Below are 15,581 nucleotides of genomic sequence, written 5' to 3' on the forward strand. Positions count from 1 at the left end.
ATATGTTAACATGGTTTCATCCTTTAGTGCAGACAAAAAGAAATAAGTCTGTTTAGCCTTGAACTTGGGATAATTCAGCCTTGCTAGCAACAGACTTCTTCTGAGGCTGCAAGTGTATAATGCTGGAAGTCTTTGTTTTCCAGGTTTTTTGTTGAGAACTGAATCTGTCCTTTTCATTCATTCCTGCTCTGCCAGATACAATTGTCTGCTGAAAAACAGGAAGAGAGTAGTGTCCATAACACTTTCAGGACTGAGGCTGGTGGATCAGAGACAAGAAATTCACAAGGAAAGTACCCAAAGGCCTTGGCAAACTAGGCAAGATGAGATAGGAAACACTCATGGTCCTTTGCTTATATTTTTTTGTGTTTTTCTTCAGAGCAAAGAAACATTCAGAAGAATGTGAATTTCAATCTGTATTTGGGCACTAGAAGTCGAGTAGACATTTCTCATCCCTGGCCTGAGGCTGCAGCATTTGGTATAAACCCAGAGACAGCAGCACAGGGTGTACCACACCTCTGTCAGATGGGAAGAGATCCCAGTCTGAAGACAGACTAATCTCTCCTGCCCTTCTCAGCCATTCCCAGACACTGCCAGTCAGTTCTCCAGTTCCTGCTTGCTGCAGCAGAATAATCTGCAGCAGAATAATCTGCGCTCTAGGCTGCAGCAGCACAGCTCTAAGTGTGTAGTTCATGTAGCCCCCATCTTGCTTCATCAGTGTTCCCTGCTGTATCTCTCCCAGAGGCACTTCCACCTTGAGGCTTGTGTTTTGGAAGGGAGAAGGAGTGAGAGTATTGACTTTCCTCAACAACACCATCAGGAAGCAAAGGCAGCTGGTAGCTGCTCCATACCCACGTTCACCATTTCTGTTCAGAAAGAAGGAACAAGAATTGTGACTATCCAGTGGAAAGCCAACAGCATCAGCCTTCTGCTGCTTCTTGTATGAATCCTGTGAACCCTTTACTGGTCAATGCACGTTTTTCATCTCATGCTGCAGATTCTCTTCTTAGACATGAATTAATGGTGGGTCCTTCTTTAAGGAGCTCAAGTGAAAGTGTGGACACTTGTCACAGTTCAACCCTGACCCTGGGGAATCTTGATTCCATCTAATTTCTGATCTTTTCAGTCTCTTTTGCAATCCTCACAGATTTCTGCTAGTTTGTACTGTTCAGTCCAGAGGCTTAAGCAAGAGAGTGCTTTGATGGGGATACGGGGTTCCCTCCCTCTGGAGTCTGAGTCCTCTCCAGTCATTGGCCATTCATGCTTTGCTCCTGATGATTTAGGTCCCAGTATCATGACCACGGGAGAGCAGCTAGCTGCAGTAAAAACCAGTGCTGCTCAGGCAAGATTGAAGTGGGGTTTCCCATTTGCTAAAGACTGGAGCCTTAGTGCAGTGACAAGAGACTTCAGTCCTGCTGAGCCTCTCTCTGTCTCTTACAGATATGGATACATTGGCTCAAACATATGGAGAACCAAAATTTCAGGTGGCATCCAACCACAAAGCCTTGCTTCTGGAGTGGGTTCTGGCAGGCTAGTGGATACAGAAGCAGATTCCTCCTTCAATTGCTCCCCTTTCTTCAGATGCCAGTCCCTGGTAAAGCCATCTGTGGAAACTGGTAGTCTTTATGGTAGTCTTTACAGAAAAAGTCATTCTCCTGGAAAGGTTGTTAAAGGAGAACAGACATCTAATGGAGGGTCTCTATGTGTTGAGTCTTGGGGGAAAGTGCTTTCAGCCAGTCTGGATCCAGAGGGTCTGCAGGTGTTACTGGAGACAGATTTGGGAGGGGCTCAGAGGAATGTTGGTGTGGCCATGTGTGGGACTCCTACAGAGGTGTATGTGAGCATTGCTTCTCATCCTGGAGATAAAGAGTTTAGACCAGGCCAGCAGCTTAGTGTTAAATCTGTAAAAGTCAACAACTCTCATGTTAAGTGCAGCAAAGAGTCAGAAGAGGTATGTGACTCCAGATCACGAGCAGCCAGAAGAACGGCTGCAGTGGGCAGCAGCCAGTCCAATCCTTTGGGTACACCAGTTGAAGAAGGCTTTAATGAACATTCTGATGTAGATTTTATGAACAAGAGCAGAGAAAGAAGGAGAAACAAATACTCCTACCAAAGCAGCTGGTGGAATTTGGAACCTGATGGCAATCTCAAGCAGTCTGAAGAATGTTCTGTAGAAAGGAATGTCAAAGAACCACGGTGCTGTGAAGAAGGGAGCCAGACACAGAAAACTGTGCCCAGAGAGGTGAGGGTGTGGTCACTGTGAAGCATCTCTGTTCACAGCTATTACTTGTGCTTGTTTCTGCCACTTGCTAGAGGTGCAGAGTTGAGGTACAAGTGATGGGGATGCTTGTCCTATAGTTTTTTCTTGTCACTGAATGGCCAGAATCTCATCTCTTACAGTCCTTCTTCATCCCAATATAAGCATCTTTGCATCTCACATGTTTCTTCCTAAAGACCAGCTTGTCAACTTGGTTGTTTTGGGAATGTAAACACCTGTTAATATTCTCTGATTTGCATGCTAAGGGAAAGCATTAAACTGGATTTTACTCTGCACATTGTTGCAGGCCCTGAGATTTCAGGCTTTTTGTGCCTTTTTATGTCTGAAGTATATAAGAATATTCACAGAGCAATTGTGTGGGAGCAGTGTCCAAGGCATCCCACATAATACATGATCTTGAGGCAGTCCTGCTCTGGTCTCCATCCAAAATGATGTGTGCCACAAGCTCAAATTCTTCAACAGAGTGGAGCAGCGTGAATAATTGTGAATTACTGTCTCTTGTGTGTTTGCAGATCACAAAGAACAGCTGGTCATTGAAGGTGAATGAGCAAAGGTAAAAAGACTCTGTGTTTTAAGTATGAATGTGCTGGTAGTTAACCAAGGAGCACTTCTGGAAAATGAATAAGGAGTCATGTCCCTAGGAACATTTGGGCTTAGGACTTAGCCTACCTTAATCTGCTGTGGTTGGCTGAGAGGCTGCATCCTCTTCTTTTCAAAGGGTTGTCATTTAGAATGGAACAGGACCTAAAAATAATTTCTGTATCTTTTCAATGCTATCTTCTAAATTCAGCCTTGCTTGTTGCTAGAAATGAAGAAGTGTTGGTATCATCAGTGCTACTCTTCAATGCAGCAAATTCCAGTGTGCTCACTGCACAGTTAGAGAAGATCAAGAGCTAGACTTACCATGAGATGGAATTCAAATTTGTGGATAAGATGTGAATGAGGTTGCTACCAGTTTAGCAACAGTTTAGGATTCCTTACAGTGAGAGATTGCATGTTTTCCATTCTTTAAAGGGAATGATTTGAAATAACCACTTTACAATGTGATGGCTGAACTCTGATTGCCACCTCCTGGCTGGTTTAACTTTACTTTCTGTTAACAGGAACTCACCTCTGTTTTTCATTTTTAAGTTTCTGGCACTTTTGTGACAAACAAATCCTAACAAGGTGTTTCCAAGCCTGGAGGAGACATATCCTTTGGAAGAGGGCAGCCACTCAGCTTTACAGACACCAGCTGCTTCAGAAGGGCTTTGGTGCTCTGCAGTGGACTGTGCACCAAAGGAGGACACAATTGGAGGTGGCCCAGCAGAGACGTGCTTCAACTCTGCTAGCTGCCAGCTTCCAGAGGGTGAGCACTGGCTAGGGACAGTGGTGCCATGAACTTTCTGGTGTGCAGTCAGAGAAGGCACAAATCCTGTTCAGATAGGGAGGAGGAAGGTGTACTCTGTGAAATTCTGTGATGTAGACCCTGGTTCCAATATTCTGTGTGCAGTTTGTTCTAATCATGTGGTTTCTTCTTCAGTGGAAGGAAGCTATGGCAAAACAGAGCAAGAAGGAAGCTCTGCAGCCTGAGCCTTACTCCTATACCCAAAGTTCATCAGCGGGGATTTTAGGAGCAGGAAGATTAGGCACTATGACAACCTCAGCTCAGCATCAGCTTGCAACAGGATACTCAAAGGAAGTGGAGCAGGCTCATAGGTAAGCAGAGAGCATTCTCTTTCTGTTATCTTGGACAAAGGGGGGCTACAAACACAGGGAAATTTTTTTCTCAAATGATGGCAGACTTGTTTCCATGTCCTTGGGTGTATTGCTGTGGATAAACACTGCAAGAATTAGCAGTTTAGTGTTAAGAACTAAACAGTCCTATTTCAGAGCTTCTGTGCACCAGTGTTTGCAGTCTGAGTGTCTGACAGAAATACTCCTGTACTAATTCTTTGCTTCAGCTATCACCTGCATATGTGATACAGGGGTAAATGAGGTTGGAGTCAGGCAGTACTACAGTCTCTAGCAGTAGTTTGGCAGTAGAGGTGTCAAAAGAAAAGCCTTTTGTTGAGACTCCTAATTCTGAAGGCAGAAGAACAAGTTGAGACAAAAAGGGAGAGGAAAGCCCTGGATTCTGTTCTGTGAGTGCCTCTTTGGACAGCTGGATGTCAAAGCATGTTTGTGGCTCTTTCAGGATGGAGGGAGAACTGTGGATGCAGCTTCGTCATGGGCAGAGAGGAGATGAGTTCTGCTGGAGAGCTGAAGCAATCAGAGACATGAGACGGCTGGCTGGTAAGCACACATTCCATAGCCTTGGAACAGCTTGGAGGTATTCACTGTTTCACCAGGTTTTGTGGTTTGTGTCTAGTTGTTGCTTTGAGCTCTTTCAGAATGCCATCCTGTAAGTAGGTGGACCAATATGTGTGATGGTGGAGGATGGCCACTCACCATGTCTTACAAGTTTTGTTGCTCCAGCAATGTGAGCTGCCTCCCTTAAGTGTCCTTCCTCTGGCAGCTTGGATTTAAGCCAGAGAATGTTTGCTGTGTGACACAAAGTTGTTTGAAGTTTTTCTGTTATTTCTCTTCCTGTCAATCTCTTCCTGCCCTTCGACGCAGCAGCTTTCAGACTGTGGCGCCTGCAGAAGGAGCTGCTGAGCAAAGAGGAAGCCAGGCTTTTGGAAGCACGTGCTCTGCTGGAAAAGAAGAAGCTACGAAACATTTTCTGGATGTGGCATTCCCAAAGCTTGGAAATGAAAGACATTCTCACAATGACAACTCAAATCCAAAGAAACCTGGTCTCCCGGTGAGTTGATGAGATCTGTTTTTTATGTGAAAAATCTGTTTGCTGTGAAAGTCCATGGAATAACAGAGCCAACCCAGACAGTAATAATTATTCCGTCTTAAAGCCATCTATCCTTTTGTTTTAGGAGTTAATAAATATGAAGATAGGGGTAGAAACATAAAAAGGAACTGCTGTGGCCAGAGATGTTATGACTTGCCTTCTGTGCACTGCCAAAACTTTTTTGTCCCGACTTTTGATGTCCTGAGAGACCAAACCCAAGAGCAGCCACTGTGGGGCTGTGCTCTAAGCATGACAGTGGCTTTTTACTGAAATAAACAAATAGAAGCTCAGGGGACAGCTTGTGTCTGTCTTTCCTAAACTAAACCCAGTCTCAGGAAGAACACATAAGCTTGTATAAGTGTTTTTCAGCATTTTCCTTTGGTATTCTCAGGTGCTTCAGTACATGGAAGGAGACTGTTGAGCAGAAGGCACTTGACAGGTGCAACCTGGCCCATCTCAGAGCAGTATCACTGAGGAAGCACTTCCAGCAGTGGGTTGAGATGCTGCAGGTCAGAGGAGGTGATAAGCAGGCAGTGGTGAACCTCTTCCTCCTACGATGGAGGCAGCATTATGGTGAGCATTTTGGGGTCTGTGCAGAATCTAAGCTTTAGAGGTGCTTAGGCTCCTTCCTCTTCTTGTGCACTTGAAAGCAACCTGAAAACAGAGGGGCTCAGATGATACAGGGTATGAACAAACCAGAGTGGGCAGAGGACTGGTTCTGGGTGTGTCAATGAAGCTACAGGGAGATTTGTCGCTCTGCATCATAAACCAAATGTAAACTCTTAAACCTTGCTGAAAAGAAGCAATTTGAGGGTTGGGCTGGGCTGGGTTGGAATGCCTTGAGACAAACAATCTCTTGTTCCTTTATGTAACTGGTTAAGGAGCAGTTGTGAGCTCAGTAGCTGACAAGACTGTGACAAAGAGGCATGAAGGTCAGACATCATGGACTGGAGAGAGACAGTTTCTGGAAAAAACACTCTATTCTTTTGATGACTTCTGCCAAAAACTGAAGCTGCAGAGAGTATATCTGCTGTGGAAAACAAGGCTGTGTGAGCATCACAAGGCTGAGTGAGTGCAGAAGAGCCAGTCGCTGGAGCCCTGCCCCCATTAGTAGTGTCTGCTTGATTTTCTGAACCTTTTGCTAGAGCCCCTTTTACCCTATCTATTATCCATCGTGTCTGTGATAGTCACCCCCTCTGGTGTTCTTCCTCTGTCACTTTGCTGTCTCAGTATCTTCTGTCTCAGTTCTTTCTCTCAGACTTTGGAACAGTGTAAACTCAGAAAAACTCTGAAATTATGGCACCAAAAGTATCTCATGCTGAAGACAATTGAACAAAGTTCTAAGCACTTGCATAGTGCTGTCTATGAGGAACCTCTTGCCATGCTGTTTCCTGAGGACCTCTCAACATCTTCTGGCTTTGACAGCAGTGCACCAGCTACTCTGACCTCTCAAAGCTCATTGGAAAAGGTGAGAAGGTCTTGGCACACCTAGACTGCTCTGAGGTATTAAATTGCTGGGATTTTTCAGGGGAAAAATTTCTGCTTCAACATAGTATTGTCATCAGCAAACTGTGCTTAAAATTTAGTGCTGAATCTGTGGGGTCTTGAAGCTGAAATGAAATCTGAAAGTGTAAAGTCAATGCTCTCTGTTCCTTTTCTGGTTCATCATTTAGAGATGTGGGAAGGTGCTAAGCTAGTGAGCTTCCCTTGTACAGTTGCTTCTGTTTGTGGCTGCAAGGGATGAGATATAAAGAGCTTCCTCACTGAGACAGTGCATTTGCTCATTTCCCCTTTTCTCAATATAGAAAAACATGTATTTCTGGATTTGGTATGGAAATTATTAGTATAGAAATAACTTTCCCATCACTTACATGTTCTCTCTCCAGAGGTGTCATGGCTAGCCTGCAATTCCTTTGGATGCATTTTGGATTTGCCTGAATCCTTGATTTAAAAAAAAAAAAAGGCATGGTCAGAGCTGTTAGCTGGGTTCTTGCACTGTGAGGACATTCACCTCACAGCATGCTCCTCCCTTCATACCTGCAGGAATGCAGTCTTAGTGACAGCAGCCAGCACGACTTCTCCTCGCTTCTGACTGCCGAGGATGTCACACACGTGTCATGTCACAGTTCTTTCCTTCAACTCCACCAGTGCACTGAGCTGCCAGCTGAGCTGGGTGGGGAGCCGTGCTTGCAGACCTCCTTCCCTGGATCTGGGTGAGTTGGAAACTGGTTTTTTGGGATATTGGTAGGAGTGACCCCTTGTTTGGACTGGCTGAATTCCTTCCTTCTGAATAATCCCTCTTGCCATGTCACACCATCCTTCCAGGGGACTTTATCTTCTTCTTTCTTTCCTTCCTCACCCAACACCTTTGTCTTGCAGAAGAAATTGGTTTGTGGGAAATCAATTCCAGTCTTCAGTGCTCCAGAGTCCAGATAATAATTCTCAGCCTCTCACCAGTTACTCTGTGTGGGAAGAGGTGAGGCTAGAAACTGCTGTGTAACATGTAAATATACAAGTGTTTTCTGCATATTCAAATTTAGCAAAGAGCCTTTGGGTTTCAGTATCAGCATATGGAAGGTCTCACTGCTATTTTGTTCTGTCTCAAACAGAAGATTTGGGAGATTGAGGCTTTTCTCAGGGTAACTCTTCCCTACCATCTGTCAGCTGAGTGGAAGTAGGGCAGGTGTCAAGGATTTAAAAGTGATGTGTCTGGGTGTTCGTGTGGGGTGTATGGGTTAGTGACAGAGCTGGGCAATCACAGAAGTGACAGTGGCAAGGAGAGATGGCTGAGCTGTGTGGAGTAACTGATATAACGGCAGTTCAAGGCCCTTTTTTGCCTTTCTGGATTACAGGGCTGCAGTTCTGACAAGGAGGTGAAGAGCTGCTGGCAGCAAGCAGAGAAATACTGCCTGCAGAGGTGCTTCATTGTCTGGTCAGCTCGAACTCGGCATCATGTTAAGGCCCAGCAGTACTGCAGGCGCATTCGGCTGGCTCGGTAGGGATCATGCTTTCCAGAAGTTTCCTAAACCTCTCTGTTTTGAAAGCTTTATACTTGCTTTAATTTAAAAAAAGGAAAAAATTCTTCCTCTAGCTATTTTATTTTGTCTTCAGTGGGAGTTTTGCAGCCCATTATTTTGGAGTTTTTCAGCTTCAAAATTACTATGTAGGAGCACAATAATTTCTGGTTTGATGGAATGTCTCACAAATTAGAGCAAGCCCAGCTCTGCTGATAACAAGTCCTGATAACTTCCTATCCACTGAACTGGCCTTGCTTTCTGTTGAATCCAAAGCTTAAGAGCACAACAGGCTTGGCACAGCCAGGACAGAAAACCTTACTCTGAACAGTTTGTCCTGTCCATCATTTCCCCTGACCTTTAATGGGGAAAGTATGTTAACAGATCAGATGTGTTTCCAAAACTCCCTCGTGTATATGTTTGTTGTTAAATTTTCCATTACAAAGATGTGTATCTCTGTGAGTTGTTCCTGCAGTCAGTGCAGCGGCCTTTGTCCTTCTCAGAGCCTTTCTCAGCTGGCACCATTGGGTCATGGAGAATAAGAACCAAAAAGCAGCAGCAGCCCTAAAACATGGAGTTCATTGCTGCCAGATGGCTTTCAACCTGTGGAAAAGGAGACTGGCCCAGAAAGTGGAAGTTGACCGGAGATTCAGGTGTCATGTTCACCAGATGACTGCTGATGCTCTGTGGCGTTGGCATTCCTGCTGGCAAAGTGAGTTACCCCATCCCACTGCATCACTTGTGTCTGTAGAAGAGAGAAGTTCTTGGAATAGTTGGGATGGAGAAGGTCACACTTTTGGCTATAATTGTGTGCACTGCTCCTCTGGAAAGGCACATACTACTCCAGGAGTTAGTAGGTGCATGTGTCACTGCATTCTTCTGGCTATCAGTAGGACATGTGATCTACTGTTTTGTCATGCTGTATGTTAGGGAAGATGCTCCCTTGACACTTCTACCTGCACTACCTGCACAAAAGAGTGTTCAAGCAGTGTATTTTAGCAGCTGGGGAGCTAAAAAGACTTCCGTGCAGCATTCTAAGTTTGAACACATCTCCTCAGACCAAGCAGTCAGGTTTTGCTTCAGTGGGAACAGGGTGTATCTTTAGGGGTGGCTTAACAATCCTGATCCCTCAAGGAATTCCATGTGCTCTAAGTACTTGCACTGTGCCAGGGAAGAAAAACTCCCAATTTTTAATGGAAAACTTCCTTGCAGATAAGAATGGAAGTAATCTATGATCTCTTGCAGGGAAAATTTGAAAGAAGGTCTTACTGCCTTGCAGACAAAAAACTACAAGGTGAATTGAAAAGTCTTTTTAGCTTCTAAAGAGAGGACAGGAAATCTTAGCAAGTTAGGTCCCATTTGGTGTTTGCAGGAGATGTATTCTTTGCTCTTGTCTGGACTCTGCAATGGGAAAACAGTCATTGGGCTGAGCTCAGGAAGGTGTGCTCTCTTGCAGGGAAGCATGCTCTGGAAGAACTGCAGCAGCAATGGGCTTGGCACAACTGCCAAGAGAAGAAGAGGCTGGTCCTGCAGACATGGTATGACCAAACAAAGAAGCAGAAATATGCTGTTTTATTCTGGGAGTGTCTTCTCCTGCACAGGTTTGTGTCTTGCTCTCAAAGCATTTCCAAGGGAAGCTCTGCATGAAGAGCAATTTATGTAGTAGTATCCACTGTATTAAGAGCAGAGCTTGTGTTTGAAAGTGTGGATAGCTTATGTATAAATGGAGCTTCTGTAGGAGCACTTCCCTGAGGATGTCTATATTAAGGTGTCTCTTACCTAAAGCATCACACCCCACCTCATTTTTCCCATTCAAAAATTCTTTTCCTTCCAGAACTCGTATTCAGTCTTAGTTATGCAGGGTGGTATTTGTGTACTAAGCAAGGGAGAGATGCAAACAAATTTGTGTAGTTCAAAAATGAAAGCCTTATTTGCACTTCAGTATTTGCTGAAAGGAATGGTGGGCAGAGAGCTTACAGAGATACGATGTTTACAAAGTTAGTCTTTTAGGATTCTGGACACAGTGTGTTGATTTTAATTTAATGTGAAAAGTTGAGATTGATTTGTTCCTGCAGCAAAGCAGTATAAAGCTTATGAAGGGAGAACTGTGATATTCAACTCATCTTGGTGTTATTATAATATAGGTGAAGCTGTAGTCTGTCTTTGAGTCTTATGTTATATTGGCAGATCCCCAAAACACAAGAATTTAATTTCTTTTCTCTCTTAACTGTGTTCAGTGGCCTTCTCATTGGAAACAGTTTTGTTGGTAGTTTATGTTGTATGAGGCCAGTGCCTGCCTGAAGTGCAGAGAAGTGTCCAGCTGTAGTGAACCAAGATTGTTGAAGTGTTTCTCTAAAATAATTCAGGACTATAAGAATGAATAACATTATTTATGCCAAGGGTTCATTTAAGGCATGAGAAGTGCAGGTTTGGCCCTATCAGGTTTTCTTTTGAATTGCAGGTTCAGACTGAGAGGACACAAAGATCTGCAGAGGAAAGAGCAGCTAAAAGCCCGGTAAAACTTTGGTGGCTATGATGTTTAGACTCTGCACTTACCCCACCCAATTGCATTTTCCTCTGCAAATCTATCTGTGTGGCTCCCTCGTGGGAATTGTATTTAGGAGAAGCCCTTAATGTTGTTCCTTCCTGTTGAGTATGTCTTCCTTCTGAGTCTCCTTTGACGAGAGTGCTTCTAATTTCTCACTTGGATGAGCTCTGTATCTTTTGAGGGGGGCATTTTTCATGCTAGGATAACCTGGAATAGCTTCTCTTGATCTTCCAAAAAGCCTGCCAGGCACAGGATATTCACACCTGTGGTGCAGTGGGGTGATTTGCATAATGAAGGTCCAAATGGAACAAGGAACCAAAAGGATAAGCCAGAGTTAAAAGCAGATTGCATTCTCTGGTTGCAGAGGAAGACTGGCCTCCTGTGCATCAGCCTGCAAGATACAGAGAGATTATCGTGGGTGTAGATTTACAGGACTGATAATAGTAACTCCTGAAGTTGTTGATTTTTTGGAATAAAATTGTCTTTGTGAAGATTCTAGTTGCACATCCCACATATGCAGGGCCTTAGTTTGTGACAGCCAAGAAACAAAATCTGAATCTTGACAACAAGAGGCTGTCATAAATGCTGCAAGCAGACTTCAGGAATCTGCTGGGTTCCATGCTGAAGGAAATTTTAACAGTTTTACTCTCATTCCATAATGAAAAAATGAAAAAGCCTTCATCAAGCACCATCTTTCTTGTCAGCTGGTAGCACAGAGATAGACTGAAGACTGGCTAATTAATTTTTTTTTTTTTTTTTTTTTTGTGAGAGGGACTGACTATGTGTATTGGCAAGGCAGCCTAGGAAAAGCATTTGTTTTGTAGGCAAAGGAAAAGTGTAGTGTAAGGTTGGATTCAGTTTGCAGGGGCCTTTGAAGAGGAGGAAATGCTAAAATGGCCAGAGGTAAGCAGAGTCTTTTGGGCTTTGAGTAGGTGAGAGGTAACAATGCTGGAAACTTGAAGCAAAATGAGGGCAGGTTTTCAGCAGAAAGATAGTCGAAGAATCTGAACTTGCACCTCCCAAAGATGAGGCACTGGAAAAATAAGTAGTATAGAGGTCAATGCATAAATATTGATTGCAGGAGTAATAGGAACAGGCTTTTTTCTTGTTGAATGCTCTTTGGCTTGCTTTGGCCATTTATGTGGGATACTGCAGGGCAGGGTGAGAAGGTGAAACTTGGTCTGACATGGAATTGTTACTTTAGGCATCTGCTTATTTTCTGTGCTTGGAACTGTTTTTCAGGTGCCTTGTCACTTGGGCCCAAGTCACTGCATGTAAACTGAGGCAGCATGAAGCCCTCTCTTATTTTAAAAGAGTCAGAGAGCACCGTCTCCTGGTTGTGAGCTTTATTAAATGGAGGGACAAACTCTGGAGAGCTGAACAAGTGCCAGGAGGGAGAAACCACAAGTGGCAGGAGCCCTCTCCAGGTAAAGCCTGTCACCGCTGGCGAGTGGCTACAAGAGGACAGCAAGCCCTGCACCTGGGATCTGTGGCTACTGTCAAACAAGTAAGAGAAGATAAAGCTCCCTAAGTATGAGAAGATAAAGGTCCCTATGAGACAGTTAATATTAACTCAGTGAGTCATGAGGCACTGAGATAGTGTGACAAGGCTTGTATAAAAACCTGGTTTGATTTGTGGTGACTGCTTAGTCCCTGCTGTGAAATTCTTCACACAACTTCATCACCATAATCTGGCACTGAGTGCAACAACCATATGGAGCACAGCAATAAGGAAAGGGGACATTTTGACCAGAGAGATGAGAGCACTCCTTCCTCTCTGCTCAAAGATAAGATGGGATAATCACTGTCCCTGCAGAGCAGAGTGAGCTGCCAGAGTTTCAGCTTTTTTTCAAAAGACTCACAGCTAGCAAACTACAAAGAGGTCCATTGATTTGGAAGGGCTGAGTCAGTCCTGCTGGGATCTCATCTGTGCAGTTTCCAGCCTGGGGTCTAGCACATTAAGCTACCTGCAGAGCTGTGAGCCTGTCTCTCTGGTTTGTGTGAGTGCTGTGTGCATTATGTTTACTCTTGGCTGCAGCTGTGTTATTTCTGTTTGCAGGCCTGCAACTTCTGGACCAGAGCAGCTGCCTTTTCCCAGTGCTTACGGCAGCGCAGTACCCCCATAGGTGTTAGGAAAAGCAGGAAGATGTCTCTCTCTTGGCCCACAAGTAAGAAGATTCTCCCTCCTCTTTTCCTTTCACAGACCCATGTGGGGAGTGTGAGGGAAGAGGATTGGTGTTTGCCAGCTTAATGACTGGGATTCCTCTGTGGAGTAGGAGCTCATGGCAATCAAACTTAGAGGATTTCTTCTGTGTTCAGGAGTTGAAGGACTAAGGGCTCATGGCAGCTCTGATGACTCCCTCTCTAGCTCCAAAGTTAACTCCTGTGTGATTCCTCTTTTGTTTCTTAGAAAGCAGAAGAGGCAGAGAAGATTCAGCACCAAGTGGACTTTTTCCCAGTGCCATTCAGCACTGGCTGGTGATCTACAGGAGCCAAAAAAGGGATGAAAGGTTGCTGGAGAGACCTGATGTGGTAGCACCCTCTCGTGCACATGCAGGGATCCAGGAGAACACAGCAGAGTTGGACTTGGAGGAGTGGGCTAAGAAGTGGCTTGGGTAAGTGGAGTGCAGGGCTCTGGGCTTCCTCTTGCTGATACCATCAGGGAAGGGCTCCCTTGTATGGCTGGTAAAGCTTATTTGCTTCTTTTGCCTGCAGGAGGAAATATCTGAAGTGGTGGCATCACACAGTGGTACTGCGCCAGTGCCTGCATGATAGGAAACTGCTCTGTCTGGCAAGGGGATGGCATCAGTGGAGGGAAGCCAGCAGGGTGGTGATACTGGCTCAGGTGCTGGTGAGTGTCCGGTACCACTGGGGTGGCAGTGATGGGTGTTACTGGGCAAGTCTTCTCTGCCTATAGCCTCCCATGCATCCTGGGAGATGAGACATGGGGGTTTAACAAATGCCAGTATGCACCAGAAATCCTGGTTTACTGCTGTGGCTAGTTTTCCATTGTTCTTCTTGAAACATCAGCTTGACAGACTGGCATATCCACAGATTTAGTTGTGCTTTGCCCTTACAGATGGGAAGCTGAAACAGAATTTGTCTAGATTTGTCTGTAGACTGTGCAAAAATTTCACAGCAGTTATTATGATCTTTGTCATCATCTGTGTTCCTGATACATCCCTGATCATCCCTGATACGTCCTGATACTGGTGTCCACAGTTTACCAAGAGCTGTCATTTGGCTTCCCCTTCTGTTCATACCCATGTTCTGCCTGGTTCCTGGGCATTAGCTGCATGAGATGTGCTCTGGCCTGCCCAGGTAACAAGATGATGCCTGTATAGTGTGAGCATATCCATAGTCACTGAGGAGCTGTGCTGGAGCACAATGGGGCATTGTCCTCTCCCCAGGGTACTGGGACTTACTTAGCCACACTGTGCTGGAGAGAGTAGTTCAGCTAGAGCTCTGTTATTAGTCCGCTCTGTTTGTTACCAATGCAAAGTCTTTTAAGAGGGACTTGGGAAAGCAACTGGAACACGGTGGGAGTGGAGGGAAGTGTGGTAATGTGCCTGCCAGAGCCCAATTAACCTGTGTGCTGCCTCTTTTCCTGACAGGACCAGCAGCGGCTGATAGAAAATGCCTGGAGGGTGTGGAGACGAAGCTACTTGCAAAGCTGTGTGGTGCAGAAGCTTTTGGAGGAGGAAGCCAGGAGCCTCCTGTCTCAGGTAAGCATTTATGCCTTCTTCAATTCAGTGGACCTCAGTGGTACAAAAAGCACCCCAAAGGGACAACTGGTGTTCCCTATATCTCTCTCTCTGCACAATGCACTTGCTTAGGGAGAAGTTGAATACAGCAAGGAATGGGACTTGCCAGTAAAAAAGGAAAAAAAGCTTCCAGCTTTACATGGGTTCATCTATGGGTTTTTTTCAAAGCTTTGTGTCAGGAGTCAATTTCCCCGACATGTGCCCCCTTCCCTGCTGTTATTAGTGATGTTAATCCCCTAATCCCCTGCCTCTTGAGACCCCACTCAGGGAAGAAACAGGCTCCACATTTGTGCAGGAGGACTGTGCTGACTTGCATCCAGGGGCAAGCAAATACACTGTCAATTTGAGCGAGCAGGCAAAGCCTTAGAACTCATATCCAGTTTCCTCCTCTGCCTGCCTCCTGAAGATTCATGCAGTTTTAGGGCCTCCTTTAAGGAGACAGGAGCAGGTACTGAAATTAGAGGGCACTGATCTTTCTTCTCTCACATTGATTTGTACTCTGCATGCCCCATATTGGTTCCAGGAGAGACAGGGAAGGGTTTTGAGTGAAGGGTAAGGCAGTTGGCAGAGCCATTGCTAGAAGGAAAGCTATGTTTATGGGTTCTGTAAGAATGGCTGCAGCCCCTCAAGGGTAACCTAAGTATTTGATTTGTACACTTTCCTCTTTCAGGCCTTTGGAAGGTGGTGGCAGCTCACAGCATTCCAGTGTAAGGACAAAGGATCCTGCTGAATGGAGGGGGGCTGCCTGCAGCTGCTGATGCTCAATTCAGGACACGTGGAGGATACAGCTCCTGTCACAACAAAGAGGTGGTCCTGTGCTGTCAAGAAAGAACACTCTGCTCTTACAATAAAAGCAGTGCTGCCAGTCAGAGGGATGACAGCCAAAGAACAACCAGGAAGAGATGGTACCTAGTGAAAGGTCCTCTTTAAAAGATTTGTATCTTACCTCCTTAGCCACACAAATAGAGAAGTTACTTAAGAGTTGTGAGGTTGCATTTTCTTCTTCTCTGGACCATGCTTTTGCTGGAGTTCTGATTAAAGGTCAAAAAAGCCTTACAGGCTTTCCTTTTACTTTGTGTTTTTCCCTGGACAGGAGCTTGGTATCAAGGGGTGGGTATGCAAATACAGTCTTAGAGATGAGCAGGAGTTTGCGGGT

The 15,581-nt window shown here is 45.0% G+C and overlaps 1 protein-coding gene across 4 annotated transcripts; it reads left to right on the top strand.

Moving 5' to 3' along the window:
* Positions 1-727: 727 nt before the first annotated feature.
* C23H1orf167 (chromosome 23 C1orf167 homolog) lies at positions 728-15,481 on the top strand. 4 transcript variants are annotated; one of them, XM_068171603.1, is made up of 20 exons: positions 730-2,256; positions 2,802-2,828; positions 3,407-3,623; positions 3,798-3,973; positions 4,452-4,549; positions 4,874-5,060; positions 5,491-5,672; positions 5,981-6,167; positions 6,345-6,567; positions 7,143-7,312; positions 7,479-7,575; positions 7,952-8,094; positions 8,617-8,825; positions 9,570-9,714; positions 11,904-12,168; positions 12,721-12,829; positions 13,072-13,276; positions 13,377-13,512; positions 14,276-14,386; positions 15,096-15,481. In XM_068171603.1, the coding sequence occupies exons 1-20, from the start codon at positions 1,199-1,201 to the stop codon at positions 15,153-15,155; spliced, it is 4,005 nt and encodes a 1,334-aa protein (XP_068027704.1). In that variant the 5' UTR covers positions 730-1,198; the 3' UTR covers positions 15,156-15,481. The 4 variants fall into 4 exon arrangements, with proteins under 4 accessions (XP_068027707.1, XP_068027704.1, XP_068027705.1 ...); XM_068171604.1 differs by having other exon boundaries at positions 4,877-5,060; XM_068171605.1 differs by having other exon boundaries at positions 2,113-2,828.
* Positions 15,482-15,581: the final 100 nt, after the last annotated feature.

Source organism: Anomalospiza imberbis, chromosome 23 (assembly GCF_031753505.1).
Source record: "Anomalospiza imberbis isolate Cuckoo-Finch-1a 21T00152 chromosome 23, ASM3175350v1, whole genome shotgun sequence".
NCBI classification, from domain to species: Eukaryota; Metazoa; Chordata; class Aves; order Passeriformes; family Viduidae; genus Anomalospiza; species Anomalospiza imberbis.